The following is a 16,027-nucleotide window of genomic DNA, read 5'->3' on the forward strand; positions in this document are numbered from 1 at the left end:
ACTGACATGCTGATTAAGAGCGCATGAAATTCTCAGTTTGTTTCAGGCTCTCATCATATATACATTCTGATAAACGGTTGCCAGGGATGTGAGCTTGAATGCTGTTCAGGTCACTTCGACACCATGATTTGTCAAAGGAGTTAAAAATAGCCCAAAAAAAAGCCACTTAAACCATACACCCAAACCATCTATTAGTTTGGACTCTCAGTTTGAAATACTAAAATAAAGTAAAAATAACTGCAGTTCCTGTGGGCTTCTGTGTTACCACCTTTCCTAATGACCTTTCTGTCCTCTGGCACCACTGATGCCATAAATACAGACTGGCTTTTCAGCTAAACCCTGTAGGTCCAGGCTCTCCCATGACAGTGATAAAGCGCCCAGTGCTGCAAACGGGGTAAGATGGAAGGCGGACCTCAACCTGCCCCGAAATGGGAACAGTTAGAAAGGAAATGTGCTCAGCAAGGCTAACATTTCGAAATATACTTTAGACACCAGGATGGGGTTGCAAGTCCTATTCTCAGATTTGAAACTTTGGACTCAGAGAATCTTTGGAACCCTAAGATAGTGAGGGGGTTTTTGTTCATTTGTTTTTACTTTTCAATTTTTTTTTTCTCGTGGTTCTGATTTTAATAGAAACAACTGGTGACATTTTTATTTGGAGTCTCCACGCAAACCCAATTTTTTCCTGCTCATTGATTTAATATGTCAATATCTTTCTTTGATTGAGTTACAAATATCTTTCATATTCACTCATAGCTTAATTTAATTTCTATTCCCTTTTACTTCAACTCATAGTCTAAGAAATAGCCTATCCTTTTTTTTTTTTTTTTAAGCTCTTTATTGGAATATAATTACTTTACACTTCTGTACCAGCTTTTGAGGTACACCAAAGTGAGTCAACTGTATTTATACATATATCCCCATATCACCTCCCTCCCGCAACTCCCTCTCACCCTCCCTGTCCTGTCCCTCTAAGGCGTCACCCACCATCGAGCTGATGTCCCTTTGTTATACAGCAACTTCCCACTGGATTTTTCAATTTTTTTAAAGATTAATTTTCTTGGTATGCTCAAGAAATCAACATCAAGAGTAGTATATCAGCTTCTCAAATACCCAAGAGTCTGGCTTGTACATGCAGCACCTTAAGCACCTTGAAGTCACTGCTTTCACTCCATAAAACTGTTTTGGTGTTAGAGGCAGTCAACATGTCAAGGGGGCGGCTACAGCAGTCATCTGTCGTCCAGTGTTTGTACATGACACAGAGAAACTCGTCAGGGGCCTGGAGGCACGATACTGGCCAGGTTAACTTTCCTTATGTTAACCCAACATGTGTGAACCGCCCTTCTGCTAAATCACCCACAGAACAGAAAAAGGTGTTCTCTGATAATATAAAAACACCACTTTTTTTCGGTCCTAGATAGTTTTAGCTGCACTATTCTTCAACTGGCTCTTTTTCCTCAATGGGGGAAAAAATGAGAGACCATAGAGGGAGTGGAGTTTCCATTCTTTCTCTGTCTGTGGCTTACAGAATCAGGGCTGCTAGTTCTTGGATGCGGTCCGAATTCGTTTCTCAGCGTTGAGTGAAGAGTTCTCACTCCATGTGACCTGTGAGCTGAAAGGCTGGTACCCTGCCCCCAGGCCTTATTTGGAAGGGAAAGACTGTGAAGGTCTGCCTTGTACTCAGAACTTGCAACATGGACCATTCATTTACTTTAAAAGACCTGTCTTTAGCGTTTAGTTTCACAGCAGCAACTGCGTCACGTGCACAGGCAGCAGACAAAAGGGTTTCCAAACACTACTGCCTCTTGCTTTCCACTTGCCTTCAGTTCTAATACGAGGTCCATCCTCTTCTTTCCCAGAGGGTTGATGTCATTGAGGATCAGGGCTGTGATGATATCGATGCCATTGGACTCATGGGTGGCTATGCAGTTCTGAGGAAAGAGACACATGCAGGCACTTACACAAACGCCGGTCATAAATCAGACGTCAAAGGCCAACAGGCTGAACTGCTATTTCACACAATGCTTGCCACTCCCAGCAATGTCTCTAGAGGAGAGCAGCAAATTTTCCGTGAGAAAGTGGTAAACATAAAAGACAGATGAAAATCTCTAGTTTCAGAATTAACAGTAAACAGTAGGAAAGTCCCCATGCACTGTAACTGATAAATTGGCCGTGTCTAATCCAAATAGTGCAGTGGGCTTTTGTTCTTAAGGGAAAATATGGTGTGTGACTGATTCTGGGTTCTGAGTGCTGTTTTCCCCTTTAAAGGTGTGTTCCATTCTCTCTGCATCACTCGGTTTTCGTACTGCACACTTTTGTTTAAGGCTCAAGTTTGGAAAGCAAGTTTTAGTTCACGTAATATCAGAATTAATCACCTTCCCCCAGGTAAGAGCCCCAGTTGCAGCCAAATTCACTCCAGTGTGCTCCTTCTAACAGGCCTCTGCTTGGCAGAAAAGCCAACTTGAGGTTATAAGGAAATTCACTGAGATGTCAGATAAAGCCTCTCCCCCCAGGCCTGTTGTAATTTTTTGGTTCCCTTTCACTTTAACTCAAACTACACCACTTGTCTCATCAGGAAACCTGCAGAGGAAAGTGGATCTAACAAAATGCTAATCTCATAGTCACGGACAACTAAAATCAGATCTTTGATACACAGCGCGTGGGCCCTCTTGGAAGCCCTTCTTCTCTTCTGAGTGAAGGTTCTGGCCTTGCTTCCCAAGTGACACAGCGTGTCATACCTTTCCTGGCCAATGGGTTTATAACGGGCCATTTAAGCACTGGCTTGCCCCCTCCAGCCAGGATATGGCTATAATTTGAGTTAAAAATCATACTCATTCTAGCATCAGTGCAAAACCGCACACAATGTGTAAGACGTCATGGATAAGCAATGAGGTTATAATTTCTCTAACTCAAGAAACTATTGGGTTCCACTCCAGAAATACACTTCTTGAGAGGCTTAAGTCAAGACTGACGGGTCTTACTCCTCTCTGAATGTCTGTGGTGTTCAAGTCTCCACCATACATCCTCTCATATTATTTTCAAGTTGTCTCATGGACAGCAAGGTTTTTCTTTCTAGTTAAGTTTAAACCTCCTTCCATGAAGGAGCCCCTTTTTGAGGCTTTTCTAATATTTAAAATAGAGCCCAGTCTCCTGTTCTTATTCATTTAACTCCAACTTTAATGTGTATCCCTAATCAAGTTAGAGTTGGACCACTCAAACCAAACCAAGCTGGGCATGGACAGGCAGGACACCCCCTCTAATGCCTGTGATTAGGTCACATCCTGAAACATAATAAAGCCTGGTCACTCCTTCCCCACTGCTGGAAAAAGGCCTCCAGTTCTACTGACTCCCTACGTCTACAGGCAAATGCTATATGACTTTTGAGCTAGAACCTATCAACAACGTTTCAAAATGATAATCCTTTTCTCTTTCCACCCCCAAATAAAATGGAATTACCTGGTTCTCGTGACAAGGTCCTTGACAGTATTCGGTCAGGCTTTCCAGGGTTTGGTTGATGAGGGCCACGTTCTTTTCGTTGATATAGAGACCGAGAAGGCCAAGACCCCCCGTGGTACTTCCGCAAATACAGTCCAGAAACTGCAGTGTCTCACATACCAGATTGTAGTTGGTCTTGTTATTTTGGCAACGAAGGAAGTTCTACAATTGGGCAGTCCCCAGGTTTGGGAAGCAAAGACAAAGAGAACAGGGTAAAGGTCATTCATGCTGCCATTTCAATAGTATGTGATTGGTTGGTGCCCGGGATTGAGCAGCAATTATGCAGAGAGATGCAGTGTTGGGTAGAACAGAAGAGTCAGCCCCCATGAGGGTCAACTGTGGATGTGGTCTACAGTGATGGCTACGAACGCTGTGGCTTGTTCTCCAAGGTGCTTTTGTATGGGATGCAGTGGAGGAGGACTTCCTCTTTGACAATCCACTTTAGACTCTGATAGCCTTTTCAAGTTCTCATCTCTCTCCTTTCCACTCCAGCCCACCTCCCCACCTACCACATGTTAAGTTCAGAGTCTTCTGACATGTCCAAGGACAGTGGTTATGTTTAAAAGATGATGGTGTGGTCTGGATGCTGAAGGCCCAAAACCTAGTCCAGAGGATAGTTCATCACAAAATAAAGTGTTACAGGCTGGCGGAAGCGCACTGCCACAGAGGGAACCCGGCTTATCTCGTTTGGCCACTTCCATCGCTAAAGGAAGGAACAAGAGGGAGTACGTGTGTGTGCTTGTGTGCACGTGCCCCAGTATGTATGCTCCAGGTAAACGTGTAATGTTCACATGAGACATAAGAGGAGGTACTTTCTCAACAAAGTAAAGCAAGCCACGTTCAACCACCTCATAACACAGAGTCTATTCTAATGCAGAGGAGGATTTTTTTTTTTTTGTCATAGTCTCCAGTAATCTCTTCTTTAAAAGAAGCAAAGATTAACTACAAATATTCTTTTGGGCATAGTTATAAAAGTTACACATGTTTACTGTAGAAAAATGTCAAAAATTAAATCTTTTTAAAGAAAAAAGATATAATCAAAAGACAAAGTGAATGTAACTTTGGACCTGGTAATTCCACTTCTATCACTATACACAAAGTAAGTATTGGATGTTTTGCAACAGCACTGTTTGAGACAGAGAGGAACTGGAAACAACCTAAATGCTCATTAGTTGGGAACTAAACAAATGATAGTGTATCAACATCCTTTAATATTACAAGTTGGAAACACAGAGGTAGGTCTGTATGTGCCAATATAGAAAGATCTCTAGGATGTACTGTTAAGCTAAAAAAACCAAAAAGGCAAATAGCAGATTAATATGTATCCGACACTCCCATCCAAATATACAGAAAAAGGACAGGAAGGATACAGTCCAAAACAGCAGCAGTTCTCTCTGGGTAGAAAAGTGGGATTGGGAAGAGGGATCATTTTTTTTTTAAATCAAACACTTATTTTCATTTAAACCTTCAAAGAAAGAATCTATTCCTGTATTCCTTGTTTAATTAAAACATTTATAAATGTTCAGATTAAAAGCTGGTCATCAAGTTCAATGCACGACTCATCCTCAAACTAACCACCCCCGCCCCAAGTTAACCTCAGTCCCTCGTGCACAAACCTTCCTGACTAGTCTAGAAACTGAACAATCATTCAGGTCGGGTGGGAGGTGGAGGAAGGACAGATGATTGGAGACCACGTGGACTTTCATAAGGTGACTGTTTTTCTAAGGGCCACAGGAAGCCAGAGGAGGGTTTCACAGCCATTTCTTGCCCCAGCCCCTCAGGGAAGATGCTACCTGTTTGGGGGACTGGCTGAGCCCCTCCACTTGCAGCAGTGGGGTGGAGGAATATTCAGGAAGAGGGCAGGAGGGGGCCAGGCTGACCTAGGCTCAAATTCACAGTATGGCCCATTTGCCTCTCCAACTCCTGTGCCACCATTCCTGCCATGCCCACCGCTCTACTCAGCGACGTGCCCACTCCTGCCATGCCCCTCTCTGCTCAGGGACATCACCTCTCCCGCCATCCTCCTCTCTGCTCAGGGACATCACCTCTCCCGCCATGTCCCTCTCTGCTCAGGGACACCACCTCTCCCGCCATGTCCCTCTCTGCTCAGGGACACCACCTCTCCCGCCATCCTCCTCTCTGCTCAGGGACATCACCTCTCCCGCCATCCTCCTCTCTGCTCAGGGACATCACCTCTCCCGCCATCCTCCTCTCTGCTCAGGGACATCACCCCTCCCGCCATGTCCCTCACTGCTCAGGGACATCATTTCTTCCTCCATACCCCCCTTCTGGCAGCAATGAACTTATTCCTTCTTTTTAAGCACCTTTCATTCTCTCATCTCTGGGGCTTCAGCCCTACCATTCCCTCTCTCTGTCATTCCCTCCCTCCCTGTCTCTACCCTAACTCCTCTTCCCTCAGGATGGGGTCAAATCACTTCTTTCAGGAAGTCCTCCCTGGCCCTCCATCCTGACTCCAATGAGATCAGAGCCCCAGCACTGGTGACTGACAACTAGCACAGGGACTGGCTGTGGCAGGGGTTCGCAGACACTGGTTAAAGTATCTGAATTAAGTTGAACAGATGGAGGAAAGGGGATTGGGACCTCATCAAAGCTGACATGTTTCAGATTCCCCAGGAAGGACAGTGGGCTGCCCTTTCTTGAAAGCCTCTCCCATTTCTTGTGGTCTCTGCAGAGTGTCTAGCTAGAACCTCTCCTTCCTCAGATCCATTTCCTCTTGTTCTTTACACAAACAGAGGCGTGCTACTCGCTAAAGGCCACGGGAACTCCTTCTACGCTCAAGGAAAAGAGTTCACCCTTAGTACACACCATCCACCCCACCTTCTCCAGGCTAGAAAAATCCTGTTCTTTTTGTGGTCTTCCCTGGAGGGCCCCGGGGACTAAGTCAAGATGGGTAGATGAAGGAAATCATAGGCTTCGAGTCTGTGCTTAAACAGACTACAGTGGAGGGAGGTCAGGACCTGTATTTCTTAACCCAGGTGAAAGGGAAAGCCAGCCTCTCAGGGGAAGGTTCAAAAGCACATGGAAAATGGTTCAACAACACTCCTTCCCATCAAGTTTCTCACTATTGTGAACAAAGCTTGTTGAAGGCAGCAACTGCCCGTTCGGCAAAGTCAAACTCAGTGGCTTTATCTCTACTGAACATTTACCAACAGGAAAGTTAAGATTATAAATATGACGAGAAACTTTGGGCAACTTCAGAAGGCCAGATTCCTTCTCTCTCTGAGCTCCTAATCCTCTCCTCATGAGGGTGTCTTCGCCCCCAGATCCACGAGGAAACCCTGACCCAGAGATCCACCATCAGTTCCAGAAAACTGCCAACAGGATGCCATTCAGAGTAGCTGAATCCCACTGAAAACCATCATTTTGAGAACTGGATTCCTACAGACATCATCTTCTCAGAGCAATTTCATTACCTCCTCAGTGTGTCTGACTTAGCAGGAGTCTGTAAAGGTGAGTGCAACCGTCGTCCTTGTGAACCACTGGTCCAGATCGCTGGTTTTCCAGCCGGTCCCTGCAAAACCCCGGAGGACGCCGGGAATGCCCCACCGCCCAGTGCTCTTGACGTGAGAAAGGAAAGTTCTAGCAATCTTCTGTTTCTACTCTGAACAAAGCAGTTTTGCTCTCGTCTGCTTTACCTTGTACATTTCTGCCTGAGATGTTCAAACAAAGGATTCTGCAGCCCAAAACAAAAAAGGTTAAAACCACTGGCATTATGGTACCTTCAAAGATTAAGCTGCTAATCTTTAAAAAAACGTATATTGAAATACACTGTACACTCCCTCTCCCTCCAATACCACTGTTTCCGGCAGAGCACCATATTGGAGAATGGAGTTTTGGAATAACTCATGAAAAGGTGCTCTGCGCATCAGCTTCTTAGGGAATTAGCTGAAAGCAGAGTTTTGAAAAGAGCTAAGGTACAAAACAAAAACCATGAAGACTTCCCCACAAGAAGCGGTGAAGAGAGCCTCCCTCTGCTTCCCTGGTGGAGGCGGGGTGAGCTGTGAAGACGGGAGGTCAAGGGGGCGGCTGGGAGGCAGAACAGGTCCACGAAACCAGAGCCGCGCTCAGGAAACAAGCACCTCAGGCCCGCCCCTCTTGCATTCAGGGATGGACTCCACTCAAGGCAGCCTTGTGTTTTCTTGGTTCGGAACTCGGCAGACATCAGCTCCTCTGAGAAGCCTTCCTGGACCTAGCTCACCGTGCTAGCTCCCCTACTCTGAACCCACAAAACCTCTAAGACGAGACGATGGCAGCACTTACCACGCTGCACGGCGATCTCCCACTTACCAGGCGGCCCCCACCCTAGACTCAGCTCTGTGGGGGCAGTGGGGGTCTCCCTTGCCCCCAGTGCAGGGCACAGAGCACTCGTGGAGGTGAGGCAGTCAACACACACATGTATAGTCTCAACCTACTTTTCCTCTGGAGCCCGAGGTTGGTGGAGACCAGTGACACTGGTCTAGGGGAACAATACAGGGTATTGGCTACCAAGTTCAGCCTAGGAATCGCCCCAGCAGCGGGGGGCGGGGGAGGTGGGGGAGGGGCACCCATCCACAGAGATGCCACAGGCGAGCTGCAAGCTTTGTTTTCCTACTGTTGGGACAGTCTGGTTTCCCACAGAGTCACTCACACTCCCTCGGCCTGTCTCCCAAGTGATGGATGCTGTAGATCCAGAAGGTGGAGTGGACACAGTCTGCCTTCAGAGAGAGGAACACCAGCCAATGAGACAGTAACGAAACCCTGGACCTTTGGGCCATGAGGGCTTTGTCCACCCACTGAGCTTGGCAACCAGGCAAGTCAGGCCAGTGCATCGAGGGCCAATGTGTTCTATGTCCAAAGTAGGAATGTTTCAGCAACAGGCAAGAAAAACAGACCAACGGCCAAGATCCCAGCCTCAGACGTGGACAGGGATGAAGCTGGGAGTATCAGTGGAGGAACGGAGCGGGCGGCAGAGTGGAGAAAGAGCCTGAAGCCCTGCGCGACCGACAGTGGGGCCGACGGAAACCCCTTCATTTTGAAATACAGGACAGGTTTGGCTGGTTGATGACCTTGGATCTAGATGCTTTTTTTTTTTTTAATTTTTATTTTATTTTTTTGGCTGTGCCACGTGGCATGTGGAATCTTAGTTCCCTGACCAGGGATTGAACCTGTGCCCCCTGCAGTGGAAGGGCAGAGTCTTAACCACTGGACCGCCAGGGAAGTCCCTAGACGTTTTTTCAAAGCCCAGGCTCTTCAGACCGTTCGGTTGAAAATAAAAATCAGCACAGAAAGTATTAATACTGCAGACTTCACCCAGCTCCATTTCATTTTTCTGTCTTACTGTTTAACAGTATAATTTCTTACTCAACTTATCCAGGCAGAGATTCTGCAGCAGGTTTTAAGTGTGAGCGATTTCTGGTGGTGGCATGGAATGATCTGGTTACAGCTAACATGAGAAAGGCTGTCAAATCACCTGGTGGGTAAAGTCAGCAATACAAATACGTCAAGGCTGCACCTTCCCCTTGCTATGTGTGGACGAGAATTATGTTCTTTTCAGACCAACACGATTTGCATAAAACTACCCCTGCCAATTTATGTATTTTAGGAGAAAACATTCGATCTTAGAGCAGTTCAGACACGCTTTTCTTGTTCAACCTCACCTGTTTTAGGCAGAGAGGGGGTGTTTTCCCCAACAATCAGCAGCAAAACCAGGAGATGGCCAAGGACCTGGTGCTCTAGCACACTTCTCCTGGGCAGAGAGAGCTTCTACAGATCTGTGCCCACTCATAACAAAGAGTGTATTTCTAGAACCCACGCTCGACCCTTCCTGAAAAGCCTTTGCTATTGGGGAAATTTTGCAAGGAGAAAACGCCCTCTATCTCAGTGTGGTGGTTGACAGCACAAACTCTACCCGCCAGATTGCCGGAGTTCAAGTCTGAGCTCTGCACTCTCTAACTGGGTCCTGTGTGTCTCGGTTTCCTCATCTGTAAAACAAATGTCATAATACAGGCAGCACTCGGCAGCCAGGATGGTCTAAGTGCCCAATGAACTTGGCCATTGTTATCATCCCATGACGACAAAAAGTGAACAAAGCATTTCTGGAATAACCAGTTCAAAAAATAGTTTTGAACATTTGTATAAAATGCCAGAAAGCTATTTCATTCATTCAACCGAGAAATATTTGATTAGAACTTTCTATGTACCAGATTTTGTAAGTCTAGTATATTTAATCATCCACCCCTCCATCCATTCAAGTTTTACCTGAGCACCTGTACAGCAAACAGTGGCAGGCTACCAGATACACACAAATACACACACACACACGTAACAAACCTACACGGAGCAAGCGGCAACTACACCAGTGAGCCTGAGACTTGCCCCGTCCCTGCGGAGACGGTGGGGAAGACAAGACAGGGAAACACGTCCGGTGCCCAGACGTCGAGAACCATCCCGGGTCCTCAACTCAAGGAGACGGGCTGGAGGGAGAGAAGCTGCGGTGGGGCAGTACGGGGCAGCGGCGGTGAGGATCTGGGACCCCGCCCCGCGCCCCGCCCCACGCCCCGCCCTCACCTGCAGGTCCCGGTTGTGGTTTTCACACAGGAGTTGCAGGAAGCGGAGGATGGGCTGCATGATGGTGATGACCGCGCTCATCTCCAGGTCGTCCTTGGTCTTGTCCGCCGTGGCCTGGGCGCCCTCCCCGGGCTGGTAGTGGTCGTCGGGGTCAGCCTCCCTCCTGAAGGTGGTGAAGGCTTTCCGGGTGGCGGCAGAGGCCTCCAGGAGCTGATCCCGGGCCTCTTCCGTTATCTGCGTCGCGGGCTCTTTGGCTGGAACGCAAATGTGAGACAGTCACCGCTGCCGAATCCTCAGGGACGCTATTCCCCACACCAAAGACAACGTTCAGAGACCTAAGTTCCGGAATTCGCCAGAGAGCCTCTCAAGGCTGGCCAAACGCTCCAAGGAGCCACCATCTTCTCTCACTCCTTAGGATTAAAACTGAGTCGAGCCCTGCCAGCTTGCCTGTGGCTCTAACACGTCATCTACGCTTGCTCTGTGGTTTAGACAAAAAGTAGTAGAGGTTCTGTCAACCTCACAAATCTGACTCTGGGCCTCAGCTGCCCCATCTGTAAAATGGGGAGAACATCAGTGAAGTCTTCCTCTAGAAGGTTCCTGAGAGGGTCAACAGAAGCTAAGCAAATTGTAATTACTGTTATGGTACGACAACTGATGGAGAAGCCCCAAGGCACCGTGATGAAGCACTTGGTGTGCCTTACCTACCTCATCGAATCCTCAGGGTAACCCTGTAAGGTAACTAGACACTAGAGGCAGCAGCGTTAGCCTAATGGTAGCCAGACTGCCTGGGTTCAAATCCTGGCTCTGGTACTCACTAGCTCCATATCTTTAACAGGTAGTACCATCCCTATGCCTCACTTTCCTCATCTGTAAAATGAGGATAATGATTTTATCTATTTTACAATGTTGACCTGAGTTCTAAATGAAGTAACACACGTAAAGGACTTTGGACAGCACCTGGTTCATAGAAAGTACCCAGTAAATTTCAGCCTTTCTTCTTTTCCTTCTCTTTATCCCCATTCTAGACCAATGGTTTCAACTAGGGATGATTTTGACCCCACCTCCACCCAGGGGACGACAGGCAATATCTTGAGATATTTTAAGTTGGAGGCGGGCTACAGGTACCTACTGGGTCAAGGCCACCTATGCTGCTAAATAGCACAGGGCAGCCCTGACAGCAACAAATTCTCCAGATGTCCTACGTGCCGTGGCTGAGAAACCCAGCTCTACGCTTAAGAAAAACAAGGCTCAGACCTATTCAAGGTCATTTGACTCCAACACTTTTGGGTCGACCCACTCCCCAGTACTACTTCTCTTCAAGGGAGATAATGGATAAAAATCTTTATGAACTTTCAACTATTTTAGAAAATAAGGGAGGATTGGCTGACAAAAGCCGACATCTAGTTTTTAAGTGCGTATCTTCCACCACTTTCTCTAACGTTATAATGGAAATTGCAGGAAAAGATGATGAATGGATTTTCTGCCAATAAAACCTTGATTTCGACCAAGGAAAATGCATTTTAGTTTATTAAACAAGAAGAGCCTCCAAAGCAGAGGGAATTCAGTTCAGGTTACACAGGAAGCATTCTATCACAACCAGGTTGGTTTTCTTCTTCTGAAAGCACCAGTCACAACACAGTGTGGAGTCCAGAAATCATATCAAAACTAAAGGAAACCCAGGGACTCCTCCCATGTTCAGAACCCAGCTGACTGAAGAGCCGCGTGCAGGGGCCCATTTACCTTTTTTCCGTGACGGCGCATCCCTGTCTACCTCGTCATCTTTCTTTTTATTTCCCAAGTCACTGGTGTTCACGGTGACCGTTGCCTTGATTTCTTGCTGGGCCACCTTCATGCGGTCATAGAAGACCTTGAAGAACTTCTCCGACTTCTTATCTTCTGTCAACCGGCAGAAAAAGGAGTGCTGCCAAGGAAAACCCAGGGATTTCTCAGCACTGTGACACACCAGTTACTGAATCCCACCCAGGACACCAAACCCTCACGAAGATCAGAGCCAGACACAGAACCTCAAAAGTGGTCTAAGTCTGGAGCAAGGTTAAACACTGTTCCATGTGCTGTCATCCTCTGGATTCTGCAGCCTGGGATTTTCCACACCGAGCCTTTAAAGCAGACTGCCATGCCTTGGCTGAAGCAGTCACAAAAGCTTGGGAAGCACGCTAAGGGGTGGTGGGCAGATTACAGCCAACGAAGCACACCCCCCTACACACACATAAACCAACTCCACTAGCAATGGAAACAGAATGTATTTTTGGTGATTGTTGCAGGGCCAGTCATGTGTTTAAGGACTTACATGAGCCCTCCTCTTGGCAAAGCCCCGTGAATATATACAGATGACTAAGACGTGCTACCTGCCCCTGTAGGGCTCCAAACCAGGTTAGGATGACACGTCCATAAGGAAGGCTGAAACGTGGGAGTAAAAAGTGCTCCAGAAGCTACACAGACAATTATATTACAGAAGCTTAGAGCTGGCAAGGATGACATTGGGCTGGAGTGATCCCAGCGTCTTCATGAGAAAGGTGACTTTCAAATCAGGTCTTAAAGGGCAGGTACAGGGTGGCTAGATGAATAAGCTCACAATTAACAGGTAGCTCGCCTCTTGGATACACATTTGTTTTTGGACCCATTGCAAGCAATAGTATACATTGTTGATATAAAAACACAATATGGTGTCTCAACTTCATTTATGAGCATTCTCTTTTCACCCCTTTGCAAATACCACGCTGTTGTGAATTATTTACATAAAAATACAATACGGTCAATTTCCAGAGGAATAAAACAAAGCTCCAAACAATATATTTGCTTCTCCCAGTTGGAGCTTTCTGCCAATTTCACATCCTCCCCCATTTGGAAAGATGGTGCTTTCCTACAGAAGGTAACCCCCGACTTGAAATCCCAGAAAGAAACAAACTCTTACCAGCCTCACCAAGCCCCTTAACTCCTCCACCTCTCCCCCACACACCCAGTGCCCGATTTAGCGCCACTGCAACCCCCGCTCTGAGAGCCACCACGTCCCCATCTGCCAACATGCAACTTCCGTCACTCTGACCCTTCTTCTAGCCACTGGTCCATACGCTGCACTGACAAATGTCTGTCTCATTTGCCCACAAAGCTCTTCTTGATCGTGCCCTTTCTTCTCCCCCTCCCTGCTCTTCTTCACCTCTGATTGTTTCTTACGTACAAGCCAGGATGCAGCCTTCCTACCTGTGCTCCCTGGTTCTACCTTTTCCCCTCCAGCCACTCCCAAATGCCAGTTTGCAAGTCACTGCCTGCCTCCTGCCTGGTCTTATCCTTCTGTGTGTCACTGAGTCCTCCAACACTCCCATTCTTTGAACCAAGCTCCAGTCTTTAGCGTGCTTCACTGCCCTTTACTTCCTTTTATTTTCTTTTAGGTTTCTATTTCATCCATCCATCCAACCAGCATTCCATCCGTCCGTCCATCTGTCTGTCTGTCCACCCATCCACCCACCATCCACTATTTACTGTGCACCTGTCATGAGCTGGGCATTAAGCCTATTAGAGGAAAAACAGTGCTGAGCAAAAAAGGGCCTGTGCCCCATGAAATTGGCGGCTTGGCAAGCAAAAGACACAGGAATTCAATGATCCCGCTAATGACTCTCACTAAAATAGCCTTTCATCCACGGGCTCAGCAGAGCGCTGGCAAACAGTGCTGTGATGGACACCGAGCACCACGGCCCTCTTCTTCCTTGCTTCTCCTGGCTCGTCCCACGGCTGGGGTCCCCTCGTCCTTCAGTCACACCACTGACATCACCTCCTCAAGGAAGACACCTCTGACCATCCCACTAACGCAGCAGCCATGCCAGCTGTTTAGTCTCTCACGCCCCGTTTTATTCTTCAGAGCAGCAGGCCCCTGAAACGACACTTGTATTTACCGTTCACCTGTTCACTGTGTCTTGGAGCAGACAGAGTGCAAGCTCTAAGAAGGCAGGCGCCTCACCTCTACGGTTCACAGCTGACTCCACGGTACCCAGAAGAGGCGGAGCATATAGAAGGCGCTCTGTAATAACCTGATGCAAGAATGAACACAACTCAACCATTTAGGGCTCCCCCTGACTCCCCCCCCCGCCCTCCATCAGATCCTGCCTGTATTCACTGGCCTCGGCAGAAATAAATCCCCGACGTAGGTTCATTCTGGAAAACTGCTCAAATATGAGAAACCAAGTTCCAATTGTTCACTTCTTTGAGAGCCGATGTGCCCCAGACGAACAAAAGGAGATGCACGGGGGACTGAGACCTCAACCTGCAGCCACCTAATTACAGCAATTACTTCTTCCACCGAGAGGTGACACACAACATCTCACCCACAGGGGGTCATGGGGAGACTGCACAGGAAAGGGGCCGCTCGGGCAATGAACTTCAGCTGCTGCCCCGTTAGTCTTCCCACGGCATGGAGGCAACTTAAACAGCATCCTTGGACAGTCTGGTCATTGAAGAAAACAAATGCACTTTAAGTAAATAAGTACATAAAGAGCCAAAGCCCGCCACCTGTCATCTGTCAGAGTGCAACAGCGCACACCCATCACCACCTGCCACAAATGCAATGCTTCACGTCTGGCCGGTTAACCCAGCCCATGTCACCTGAGAGGGTCACGGCAAGGAGACCTCTTAGGAAATGAGAGAAGGGCAAGGCACTGGGGATTACATGCTTCTATATATGTTTCTTTATAACAGTTCTCAATCCCTCAAGGATTTGAAGCTGCTTTATAAACAGAATGTGGTCAAGAAAATGGTCACGTGGACAGCAGGGTATGGGGACACGAGTAAGCACAGAAAACCAGTAGCAAATAAGGATGGTGGCTGGAGGACGGGAGAGGTGATTCAGGGAGTCCTGGGCCCGGCTCTGAGGCACTCCGTCATCAGGCTGGAATGAGAGGTGAACTCCATTATGCCTCTCAGTGAGAATCTAGAGGAGAGAGACCACCAGTGCCTCAAAGGAAGGAAACATCTCTTAATGGAGGGGTTAGTACAGCAGGCTTTCCAGTTGGACCTCCTGGGCTCGAGGCCAGGATCCCTCATCCACTGGCTCTGTGACCCTGGGCAAATGACTCAACCTCTCTGAACCCACACGGAAGAGAGGTGCACACAAAGTGCTTAGCACAGTACCCACGAAGTGAGTTGGTTTTGTATCAATACCACCATTAAATGAGTATCATGTGAAAACCCCACAGTGAAGGCATCACCCAAGCAGCTAAGTGGTGAGAACTGTCTGCAGAGTCAGAGAGACCGGGCTTGGACTCCATGGCTCACTAGCTAGTGTCACCCCAGAAAGTGACAACGTTTCTGAAACCCAAACTTTCTCATCTGTGAAATGGGCACAGTAACAGGGTGTGCCCTTCACGGGTGGTTATGAAGACCCAACGAGATAATTACAGTAACACTCCCAACGGCTGATCTGATGCGCTGCCGGGAACTCGGGGTGAACCTCCGTGGTCACCTCACACACACTCCCTGATGAAGCAGTTGTTACTATTACTCCTTTTGGCGACCAGGAGACCCTTCCGGGTCTTTAGGATAACGCACCTCATGTGTGGAGCATCCGTGAGATGCCTGCACCGTGACAAATGCCCTCTTCCCAGAACGCCGTGAAAGGCACGGGCCCAGGAGGCGGCAGAGCAGCGAGGAAGGTGCCAGTGGGGCCGCAGGTGCCCCAACTGAAAAGCTCAGCAGACCCTCTGGAAGGAAGACGTCTCCAGAGAGGAAGTGCTGGTACCTCGTACGGGAGGAGAAGTGAAAACGACAGCATGGAGAGGAACTAAGACACCCCACCCACCCCCCCGCCACAACCAACCAGGGGCAGGCTGTGCCGGGGGGTGATGCGGGGGCCGAAGAGCAGGGCCTGGGCCAGGGGCTCCTGAAGACCCTCCCCGCCCCTCCCCCCCCGCCCCTCCCCCCCCCCCCCCCCGGTGCCATCTGAACTCGGTGACAGCAG

At 48.1% G+C, this 16,027-nt stretch overlaps 1 protein-coding gene across 1 annotated transcript in view; it reads right to left on the reverse strand.

The window, feature by feature from the left end:
- Positions 1-16,027, reverse strand: part of ITPR1 (inositol 1,4,5-trisphosphate receptor type 1) — a 314,399-nt gene that overhangs the window by 62,244 nt on the left and 236,128 nt on the right. The window contains exons 45-48 of the mRNA XM_057706415.1: positions 11,803-11,983; positions 10,063-10,316; positions 3,457-3,657; positions 1,821-1,931 (exon numbers count right to left, since the gene is read on the reverse strand). Of these exons, the coding sequence (XP_057562398.1) occupies positions 1,821-1,931; positions 3,457-3,657; positions 10,063-10,316; positions 11,803-11,983 (747 nt within the window). The remainder of the gene's footprint in view (positions 1-1,820; positions 1,932-3,456; positions 3,658-10,062; positions 10,317-11,802; positions 11,984-16,027) is intronic.

This window comes from Hippopotamus amphibius, chromosome 13 (assembly GCF_030028045.1).
Source record: "Hippopotamus amphibius kiboko isolate mHipAmp2 chromosome 13, mHipAmp2.hap2, whole genome shotgun sequence".
Taxonomy (NCBI): Eukaryota; Metazoa; Chordata; class Mammalia; order Artiodactyla; family Hippopotamidae; genus Hippopotamus; species Hippopotamus amphibius.